The sequence below is a fragment of the Malurus melanocephalus genome, unplaced genomic scaffold, assembly GCF_030028575.1.
Source record: "Malurus melanocephalus ecotype Western Australia unplaced genomic scaffold, MMel_1.1 scaffold_681, whole genome shotgun sequence".
Taxonomy (NCBI): Eukaryota; Metazoa; Chordata; class Aves; order Passeriformes; family Maluridae; genus Malurus; species Malurus melanocephalus.
In genome coordinates, this window is record NW_026623913.1 from 200,476 (window position 1) to 211,608 (window position 11,133).

General features: G+C 52.5%; 2 protein-coding genes across 3 annotated transcripts in view; both read right to left on the reverse strand.

The window, feature by feature from the left end:
- The window catches only part of TMEM230 (transmembrane protein 230), a 7,095-nt gene extending 3,056 nt beyond the window's left edge, over nt 1–4,039 (reverse strand). Inside the window, exons 1-3 of one of the 2 annotated variants that reach the window (XM_057384039.1) lie at nt 3,829–4,039; nt 1,629–1,756; nt 1,061–1,183 (exon numbers count right to left, since the gene is read on the reverse strand). In XM_057384039.1, the coding sequence (XP_057240022.1) occupies nt 1,061–1,183; nt 1,629–1,727 (222 nt within the window). In that variant the 5' untranslated portion in view covers nt 1,728–1,756; nt 3,829–4,039. The remainder of the gene's footprint in view (nt 1–1,060; nt 1,184–1,628; nt 1,757–3,828) is intronic. The other variant, XM_057384038.1, reaches the window with a different exon arrangement.
- A 3,356-nt stretch (nt 4,040–7,395) lies between these two features.
- Nucleotides 7,396–10,745, reverse strand: PCNA (proliferating cell nuclear antigen). Its single transcript, XM_057384049.1, has 6 exons — nt 10,462–10,745; nt 9,321–9,418; nt 8,848–8,915; nt 8,513–8,707; nt 8,051–8,174; nt 7,396–7,946 (listed from the first exon to the last, which is right to left on the reverse strand). The coding sequence occupies exons 1-6, from the start codon at nt 10,680–10,682 to the stop codon at nt 7,864–7,866; spliced, it is 789 nt and encodes a 262-aa protein (XP_057240032.1). The 5' UTR covers nt 10,683–10,745; the 3' UTR covers nt 7,396–7,863.
- Nucleotides 10,746–11,133: the final 388 nt, after the last annotated feature.

An 11,133-nucleotide genomic window follows, 5' to 3' on the forward strand; every position in this document is an offset into this window, starting at 1 on the left:
GAACCCAAACCATCCCATGATTCTGTGATTCATTCTCAAGGCTCAGCAAGCTGAGAAATAAAAATCCATCTTAAATTACAAATATCTCTGCTGTCTTCAGGCTGAGCCTTTTATCCTGTCCTGGCATCTCCTCCTTGCTGCAAGAACCCCTCAAGGGACTTTGTCCTTTGCCAGAGACCTCCCCAGGATCTGCAGTGGGAGCTGCAAGTGTGGTGGAGTGTGAGCCCAATGATCTGTGCCTGGAGTGCTGCTGATAAAGCCCAGAGGCTGCTGGTCCCACAGAGATAAAGCAGAGGTGCCAACTGTACAGTGAGTCCATCCAGCACAGGGAGCAGGGGGACAAGCACCCAGAACTGCAGGCAGCAGATTCCCTTTCCATGGATAACAACCACAGAGAGATGGGAAAGCACTGCAGTGTCCCACACAGGATCTGGCAGCTCCTGCTCTGTCACTGCCTGATCTGCACTGGAGGAGTGCTGACCCTGCTCTGAGGTGTCTCCAGGACAGTGATGTGACCTCCCCAGGGACAGGGAACTGTCCAGRGACAGCAGGGAAACCCAGCCCTCCCTGGAGATCCCCAGACCAGCTCTGAGCCTGCTCCAGCCAGACTGACTGCAGGATCCACAGGGCTCTGCTGCCAGGGAAATGGGGCTGCCAGCACAGCCAGGCCATGGTGGGAATGAATTCCCTGCTCACTCCCTTTGGCTCTGCATTTCTACACTGACCATGAGGACAARACCATGGAATTGCTGAGGCTGGAAAAGACCTTTAAGGCCATCAAGTCCAACCATCAACCACCTCCACCCCCATAGCCACCACTCACCCCAGCCACATCTACTCATGTTTGGAACACTCCCAAGGATGGGGACTCTACCACTGCCCTGGGCAGCATGGGCCAGGCCTTTCCCACCCTTTCCATGACAAATCTTYCCTAATATCAAATTTAAACCTCCCCTGTTGCAACTTGAGGCTGTTTCCTGTCACCTGATGGTTGATAAGGGCTCAGGGCAGCTTTGAGGACAGTGCAGAAGTGGTACCAGAGGTGTCATTMAACACTTACACCTTTGCTGATGTAACCTGCCAGAAGCAGGGCTCCGATGATGATGAGGAAGGTCCCAATCATGAAGAGCACCACAGCTAGGGCGATGGCCTTGTAGGGGATTTTTGGTGGGCTCTTCTTGAACTGGATGGAAAAACCCCAAATATCAAACAGCTGAACTCAGCACAGTTCCCCTCCCACCACAGCACASATGTGACCCCACAGCTGGYASMCTTGAAYTRGGACAAACTGCTGCAGCAGCTCTGCTGCCAGRCTCTGTAATGGCCCTTCCATGAGGAATTCTGCCCATGGAGACCCTGCTGARCCAGCCCTTACTCCCATCACTTCACATCTGCTGCCATTGTCACCTTCCTCCATAGAAATGCATGTTAAACAACCAGTYCTGTTCCCAGGAAGGCACTGTGAGCTTTCCAGAGGGGAAGGGCTGAGGGTTTGGCTCCCACCTGGTTTTGTCCCTCTCAGAGCTGCAGCTGCTCCACCAGAGATGCACAAGATGCAGCTTCTTGTGCAGTGCCAAACTGTGGCTGCCCATCCTCATGCTTTTACAGTTTCCTTCCCCACTTTTTACCTGCAGGTCAATATATCCATCATCGGTGCTGGAGAGCTTGGAATATTTGACTTTGCTACTGGGAATCCCAGCAGAGAGATTGGTCCGCGACGGCATCATTCCACGGGGGCCTGGGCATCAGCTACAGCCTGGAGAGCAGCAAAAGTGACAACAGGAGAGAAAACTGGATGGTGGAGACTAGAGACAGGAAACAAGTTCCTGGAGAAAAACTACCGTGACAAGGCTTTGCTACCCAAAGGGCATCTTTGTTCTTCTTCATAAATTAAAGTGTTTCAAACAAAGGATCTAAGCATTTAATTTTATGCCTAAAATACARAATGGATACAGSTGCAACAGGGCTTGCCAATATTTGSAATCAAGGTAGAACCTGTGCTTCAAACCAGAGAGAAATTCTAGAGCGGTGCCCAGGGTATAACCTCGTTCTCACTCCTCAAGGAGCTCCTGTTGCCAGCACAGAGATGTCTGAGCTCCAGTTATTTCTGAACAGCAAACAAACCCGAATCAGAGCTAAACAAAACAGCTTTTCAACCATCAGGATATTTTGCAATAGAGCAATTTTGGAAAAAAAAACCCAAACAAACCCAACCACTGGAAACTGGAATGAAATGGAGTTGTCATGGAGACAGCAGRAGTGACTCAGAGCAGGACAAGGAGTCGGAGTGTGAGTGGTGAGAGGTCACCCAAMCCCTGGTGACAGCCCAGCTCAGAGTGTGCAGGGCAGGGCTCTGCTTGGTTTCTCTGGGTTCTGCYCCACAGGGTCACAATGCCAGGGGCTAATCCTGCCCCTCCGTGCCTGAGAGACACCTCAGRGACAGGGATCAGAGCCAGCTCTGTCCCTTGGAATCCACCTTCCCAGGGGCTGGAGCCAGCATCCATCCTGTAAACCACCCTGCCAGTGCAGAGCCAGGAATGGGGCACCCAGCAGCAACTGGATCACAATTCCCAGAGAAGAGGCAGGAAAGGGCTTCCCACACCTCCCAACCTCAATAATGCTTTTATTTTCTGAGAAAGTCTGAGAGAACAAAAGCACATATTCCAGCGGTGCCAAAAGGAAGGGATAAAGATTGTTTCCATAACACTCTTTAGCAACAGAGGTGATACATCTACACAAAATACTGAGTCTTCACCTGAATTGAAACCCTTTGTCTCCCTGTCACTAATTGCTGGCACATTCYCCACTCAAGTTTTGTTCCTCCTGCTGTAAACTTGACTTTTATAAAATCCCCTCTGATCTTAAATCCCAACCACTTAACCTTTGATTTGAACTTTGGGCTTTTGTTTTGGTAACAAAACCCAAACACGGACAAAACATTTTTAGCCCTATGGATAATAGAAACAGCACCCACCTGCAGGGTGGCAGTCCCTGCTCTCTGCACATCCTTGTTTCTCAGCTCATAGACCCAAACGCCCCATGGCTCTCCCACATGCCTGGGGCAGATGTGCAGGAGGGGGGAAAGCCAAAATAAATCAACATTTCAGCAATGTGCCAGATTTCCTGAGTCTGCCCCATTTTGCTCTCTTTTCTTACCCACTGCTGCATTTTTTACCAGGCTATTTAGTGTCTTCTTGGGATTCTTCCCATTTTACACTTGCATTAGCTGCCCCGTTCTTCCCATTGCCTCACTTACCAAGAAGAAAGAGGCTGTTGAGGACAAATGTGTATAAAATACAAAATACTCTCCCAGATAAAATACAAAATAATCTCCCAGATCTTACGCTGAAGGGCCAGGTTCAACTCCACTGARCTTCTCACCAAATGAGCACCACAGTGGTTCAAGAGCAGGAACCAGTGCAGTGCTGTGCTCTTTGTGWGCCAAATATATAAATAATCAGGGCTTGAGAAACTCGAACAAAACAATTAATATTGAAATTAAAAGTTTCTAATATGGCAGTTGTGTTTTAAACCCCGTGGAGGCTCCAGGACAACGCCAGGAAACCCAGACACGGCAGCTCCGCCCAGAATCCCGACGGTTCCCCCTCAGGACATCGGGAAGGGCGGGGATGTCGCTTTGTGGCCCTTTTGGGAGCCGCCACCTCCCCCGGGGACACCCCAAATGGGGGATCCCAGCAAGGCCAGGGCGTCCCCCGCCTGCACCCCCGCCCTCGCCTCGCTTCCAAATCCACCCAAAACACACGAAACCCACCCAAATCCGCCGCAAACCCACCCAAACCCACCCCAAGCCCCAGACAGTGCCCTGACCTGCTGCTCGCCAGCTGCATCCCGGCCCCGCAGCGTCCTTCCGCGAACCCGGGAAGTTGATCCGCTGAGGGCCCTTCGCTTCCAGGTCACGGCCGGGGCTGTGCCGGCCTCCGGCTCCTCCCGCTCCTCCCGGGGCTGTCCCGCTCCTCCCGAGCTCTGCCGGGGCTGTCCCGCTCCTCCCGCTGCTCCCGAGCCTCTGCCGGGGCTGTCCCGCTCCTCCCGCTCCTCCCGAGCTCTGCCGGGGCTGTCCCGCTCCTCCCGTTCCTCCGGCTCCTCCCGCTCCTCCCGGGGCTGTCCCGCTCCTCCCGAGCTCTGCCGGGGCTGTCCCGCTCCTCCCGAGCTCTGCCGGGGCTGTCCCGCTCCTCCCGAGCTCTGCCGGGGCTGTCCCGCTCCTCCCGCTCCTCCCGGGCTCTGCCGGGGCTGTCCCGCTCCTCCCGAGCCGCTCTCGGCCCGCGGGAGTCGCCGCAGCTCCCCTGGAATTTGGAGCTGTTTCATCAACAGTCGCCTCGGACACATGGCCCCTCCGCAGCTGAAATTCCAGAGGGAGATCGGGATGTTATGGAGATCGGGATGTTATGGAGTGTCAGCAGCGGGGCTGGAGAGGTGACACACGTCAGATTTTATTTTAGCGAGATAATTTAATGTCCAGTATTAAATCAGGTGGGGACAGCTGGGCGTGTGCCACCTCCGAGGAGCTTCCCAAGGAGCTTTGCTTCCTTCAAGTTAGCAAAGTACAGGCTGTATTTAGATCGCCTTAAATTCCAAAAGAATTCTTTCTTCTTATTTAATATCTCTTTGCTAAGAAAGTCTAAATACAAACCCAGAAAACTTCCACTCTCGAACAAGGAGAAACACACCCAGCATTTATTAACCCTGCCCAGCCGTATTTGAGTGTGTGCGCGCACATTTGGGKTTTTTTTTGTTTTGTTTGGAAGGGAACATCCTTTAAATTGTTGATAATTTGGGCATGGCAGTGGCTAAGTAAATCCCCAGCTGCTTTCAGGATTTGTGTGKAGCAGACAGGACACAAGTATGTAAATACACATGTTAAACGAYGTTTCTTGCAACACAAGACTGCTCRTKTTATCATTTAGCWGTAAAAATAAWTTTTWAAAAAAAWTAAATAAAGCATTTCTCTGATTTTTATTACGTGTTAATGGGTAGAAGAGCACAAAGAATAGTTTGGTAAACCCCACTACAACAGGAAGTTGCATCAGAAAGAATTTGCTTCAATCATTGGCCCAGCTTTATTCACATCACACCCCCAGAATCCTTCCCTATGTCTACATCATAAACCTTGGATTCCTCACTAAATCCCAAGATTTTGCAAAATTTTGCAAAATTTTGCACAGGCCCCTGCTTCCTGTGGGTACCACAGGGCCAGGGCAGGTCCATCCCAACATCACATTTGGAGGGGAAGAGACCCCTGGTTATTTWAAAGACCTACCACTGTTCTGGGCAAGAGCTCAGCAATTGCTAAAAAACTTTAGGGCAAATGATCTTCCTTTCCAGATGTTTTCCTTAAGGTGCTCAATTAACCAGGAAGCCAGTGAAGCTGGAGGATAAATGAGGAATGATCTGGAGACATGAGCTCAACATGGGAGGCACCTGCACCACAGGAGCAGAAAATCAGTGTCTAAATGCAGGATCGTGTAGTGATTTGCATTGGAAGGGACCTTAAAGCCCATCCTGTTCCACCCCTGCCCCTTCCACTATCCCAGGCTRCTCCAARCCCCATCCAASYTGGMSWKGGRMMMYTYCMRRMCMMCCCCAGSAGTGCTGGTCCCAACGGGAGTCCAGGACCGGGGCACGGGGAAATGCTGTCCCGCAGCCCTGCCCAGGTACTTTCCCTCCCATGCCAGCACCGTCGTTGACCCAGCGGAATTGGTTTCCTCGCCGGCACTGCCACCTTGTGACATCCTCCTGTCCACCCGCCGGGGCTTCTCAGGGACAGCTTTTCAGGCAGTTTATGCCCAGGATACTCCGGTCTTACTGACCGGTGGGAAGTACACAGCCCTCCCCCTGCACCCCTCAAAAAAGAACAAAAAACAAAAACAAACCAAACTTAAAATCATGGAATTGTTTCGGTTGGAAAAAGCTTTTGTAAGATCACAAAGTCCAACTGTCAGCACAGCAGCAGCACCATAGTCACCACTAACTCATGTCACCCAGTGCCCCATCCACACGTGTTTGGAATACTCCCAGGGATGGGGACTCTACCACTGCCCCGGGCAGCTGTGCCAGGCCTGGGCAGCCCTTTCCAGGAAGAATTTTCTCCAATATTAAACTTAAAGCTCCCTTGGCACAATTTGAGGTTTTATCTCACCCTGTCCCTCGGAGCAGAGCCTGACCCGCACCCAGCTCCACCCTCCTCAGGGCTGGCAGAGCAGAGCTCCAGCCCTGACAGCCCARAGCCTCTGGCCCCACACCCTGACCCCACTGAGTGGCCCCACAGCTCTTTGTGAGTCCCTTGCTCAGCACAGAGAAAAAGGTTTGGTGGGGCCCTGTGAAGAGCAACTGCCCCAAGCTGTTTTTAAACCCCTTTCACAATCAGACCCTGTGGGTGAACATGGTGTGAACATCAGTCATCACCCACCATAAACACCCCTCCATATGGGGAGGACCTACTGATGCTCAAGTGAAGGCAGCACATGGCAACAGAGCAGATAAAGGCATGGGACAGCACCCAAGGATGTGCAGCTTCACCTCAGCACAGCCAAAGCCAGGAGGGGTCACAGCCCTGGTCAGCCCAAGGGGCTGTGGTTCCCAGAGACACCATTGCCCTATGGGGAGGCCACAGAACAGACTGGCACTGCCCAAGGCGGTGCTTTGCACAGAACACAACCCCTGCACCCAAAGCAGTGGGGGCTGCAGAGGAGGGGGCTCTGTCCTGCTCAGGGGASACCCCACCTGCAGAGCTGCCCCAGCCCTGCGAGGATGTGGAGCTGCTGGAGTCCAGAGGAGGCACCAGGATGATCAGAGGGGTGGAGCAGCTCTGCTGTAAGGAAAGGCTGGGAGAGCTCAGATTGTTCAGCCTGGAGCAGAGACCAGGAGTGACCTAATTGTGGCTTTCCGGTGCCCAAAGGAACCAACAAGAAAGAGGGAGAGACTATTTCCAAGAGTCTGAAGTGCCAGGACATGGGGAATAATGGCTTCCCACTGTCAGCGGGCAGGATTACACGGGATACTGGGAAAGAATCCCTCCTTGTGAGGGTGGTGAGGTCCTGGCACAAGGTGCCTGGAGAAGCTGTGGCTGCCCCATCCCTTTAAGTGTCCAAGGCCAGGKTGGATGGGGCTTGGAGCACCTGGAACAGTGGAAGGTGTCCCTGCCCATGGCAGGGTTGGCACTGGATGGGCTTTAAGGTCCTTTCCAACCCAAACCATTCCACAGTCCTGTGAGTAAATGAAACAGCATCAGTGACCAATTAATTAACCAATTAATTATCCAATCCGTAACGACCCATCCATTCACACCTTTAAGTGATCAAGGCTGGGAACTCTGAGCTTTGCRTGGCCCTGAGAAAGGAGTCAGGGCACATCAGGACAGCCTGAAAAGCATTGATTCACCCACCCACATTTAAACAGGATGAACTCCACGAAATTATATTCTTTATTTCCATTTTCCAAGTTTCAGTTAGAGTATCAGCTTTAAAAATAAATGAAGTAAAGTCATACAAACTTGTGGCATAATAAAACAGCAACCCTAAACTAAAACTCCACAGGTGAAACTCCAGGAAACATCTTGACTCATTAAATATTGTCCCTCTTCTTCAACATAAGCTGAAAGCACTAAGAAATTTCACCTTCAGACAGCATTCCAGAGATTATTGGGAGTACAGGAACAGACTAGAAAAGCTCAGGTTTCCTATTTCCAATGATACCAGTAAAGCAAAATAGTAAGTTGAAAAAATATTTACAAAGATATCTACAAGATATGCCTACAGTGCTCCTAGGATGCTCCAAAGCCCTGGAATTGCTACCTCCACCTTTCCCTTCTCTCAGCCAGGASCAGATCCCCCTTCAGTCCTGCTCCAGTTAAGAGCCTTCCTGCTGGTCCTCGATCTTTGGGGCCAGGTAGTACTTCAAGTGTCCCATGTCAGCGATCTTGTACTCCACAACTGGGGAAGAGAGGAAACAAAAGGGTGTTCAGGAGGTTCTATGCAAAATCCATTCTCAAGTTTTAATTCTCCAAGATTTCTGAGGTAGAGGCACTGGTACTCACCCAGAGGWACATCTGCAGACATGCTGAGTGTGACTGTAGGGGACAGGGGGGTGGCTTTGGTGAAGAAGTTCAAGTACCTCAGGGCAAAGGTCAGCTGGACTGGCTCGTTCATCTCTATTGTAACCTGGAAAAGAAGACCAGGTTCAGGAAATTCAGCTGCAGGAATTCCAAATCTTTCAAGTACTTGGACACCTCAGGCAAAGACCACCAGTGCTGCTTTCACCCCRCCCTGCTCAGCATTGCTGGAGGTCCCAAGATCAGGCTTTAAAACTGGCAGTGACTCAGGAAGTCTAATCCATGAGCCACAGGGAGACACGGCATCTGTCCCTGCAGGGCTTGGACTCAATGACCTCTAAAGGCCCCTTCCAATCCAAACTGTTCCCTARTTTCACGATTCCCCACAGGTCAGAAAATTTGTTCTACTGGTGAAACCCTCAGCCCAGCACCAGACACCCAACTCACAGCCTCCTCCTCCTTGTCCACATTGCTGGTCTGGGACAGTTTGATGTTGCCATTGCCCAGCTCGCCGTTGGCAGAGAACTTGACGCCATCCTTGGCACAGGAGATGACCACGGCGTCRCCAATGTGGCTCAGGTCCCGGCAGATGCGCGCAAACTCCGCCGAGGGCATCTTCACCACACAGCTGTACTCCTGCTCCTGGGAGGGAGAGAGACACCACTGCTACCTCTGCCAGCACTGGGCTTGTCCAGTGCTCCAGAGGATGTTATGTTACAGAATCTGACGTGAACATGGCAAGCATCCCATTCCACACCAGTGCCACCTAAGTCAGTACTTACTGGAATTCCCAGCTGCTCCACATCAAGATCCATCAGCTTCATCTCATAATCAGAAACCTTTTCCTGATCTGAAGAAGCAAAGCACAATTACACCAAGTGTTTTTAACAGGTTACAAACATCGATTCAACTCTGCCTACTCCCCACTCCCTCCAAGTAAAACCACCTCAGTAATGAGAAAGATGCAACTTGTTTCCTTAGAGTCAGAAATTAAGTGCCCCAAAGTCCTGTGCAAGCTGCAATGGYACAGACCAGGGCATCTGTGTGTGGCCTAAGAGTCTTCCTCTTACAAAGGAAATATTGGTCAAGTTTGTAAAGTTTACATCTCCACATTGTTCCAAGAGTTTAAGTATCAGGTATCTCCTCCCATTCCTGCAGGACTCACTGTAAYTTCCTTCCCTCCTACATTCATCAGGTTTATGAAGCTGCCCAAAACCATCCCRGCAACAAATGAGCTCCCAAATCCAACACTCACTTGGCGCCTCAAACACTAGGGCCAARGTGTCCGCGTTGTCCTCAGCTCGCAGGGTGATGATGTCTTCRTTTCCTGCACATTTCAGGATTTTGGACATACTGGAGGGGAGAAAGGCAGGTGATTTGTGGGATTAAGATCTGATATTCATGTTCCCCTGATTCAGTTTGGTTTATTGTACGGTGATTGAGATGATTCCTGGATGGAATTTTAAAATTCCAAATGATGGCTAATTTGTATGGGCTTTTTTAAAAGCAATGTAAGGACTTTTTGGATGCTGCATTCCCAGATTAACTTCTCCTTTTAACACTGTTGGAAAAGTGGGTGTATGGGGAGACTCCACACCCTCTCTGGCCAATCTATTCCAGTGCTTAATCACCTACAYAGATAATAAGTTTTCCATACATCCAGGTGGAACTTCCCATGCATCAGCTCTTGCCTATTCCTCTTGAGCCATTGCAGGACACCACAGAGCARAACATGATCTATCCTCTGACACCCTCCTTGGATATTTATACATATGGATGAGGCCCTCTCCCAGCCATCTCTTCCCGAATCTGAACAGCCTAAGCTCCCTYAGCCTTTCCTCATAACGGAGATGCTCCACCCGCCTCATTTTGGTCACCCTCCACTGCACCCRCTTCAGGAGATCCGTGTCTCTCTTGTTTTGAGAAGCCCAGAGCTGGACACAGCACTCCAGAGGTGCCTCACAGAGTTGAGCAACGGGGCAGGAACGATCACCTCCCTGACCTGCTGGAAGTGCTCTTCCTGATGCACCCCAGAATTCTGTAAGRACTTCCCTAACGACAGGACTTTAAAGGGGCCATGGCGGCGGACCCTGCCAGCGCTGGCTTTTCCCGCCACTCGGAGCCGGCAGTGACGTCACGGCCGCGACGAGACCCGCGCGCGCCGCGAAAAACGGCGCGAGAGCCGTGAGGGGAATGGGGGGGAGGGAAAGGCTGAGGGGGCTCCGAGCGCCCCCAGGACCTCCCACACCTCCAGAGTCCCCCCTCGCCCCCAAATTCACCCTCACCCACCCATCCGCCCCCTTCCCCGGCGGCTTCCGCTCCAATCAGCACCACAGCCCCCGGGCCTGCTTGGCCGCCCCATCTCAGCGCCCGATGAGACCCCACCGCCGCCTGACCTGGACAGGTTGACGCCCATGGCGATGTTGCGGTCGCAGCGGTACGTGTCGAAGCCCTCCGAGCGCAGCGTGAGCTGCACCAGCGAGACGTGCGAGGAGTCCATGCTCTGCAAGCTGATGCCGCCCGAGCCCAGGTCCCAACAGGCCTCGGTGATAAGGTCCTTGAGGGCCTCCAGCACTCGCTTGAGGACCGAACCCTGCACCAAYCGCGCCTCGAACATCCTGGCAGCACCAGCGGAAGCAGCAGCAACAAACTCGAACGTCGGACACACTGAGAASCGAGCAAGACTGCCCGCCAAACCCGTTTTATACACTCTGCTGCCCCGCCCACCGCGGCCCAGTAACCAATCGCCAGCGTCGCTCTCCTCCTTTAGACCAATCCCCTCTAAGCTCACATGCCCGTCCTCCTAGCTCTCCGGCCAATCCCAGCGCCGCCCCTCCCCTTAATCCCGCCCCCTCGTGCGGCGGGAGCCAATCACTGCGAGGGTTCCACAGGCCCGCGTCCCGCCTCGCTGCGCAGCGATGGTGGCGGGCGCGATCCTTGAGCGGGGCCGGTGCCGCCCAGGGGGATGGTGCCGCATACGGGGCCTGCCCGTGGGGACGGCTCGGTGGCGCGCCTCTCCTCAGACACCGAGTCYTGRCTGSAACTCCAGGTCTGAGGGAAAACCAGCC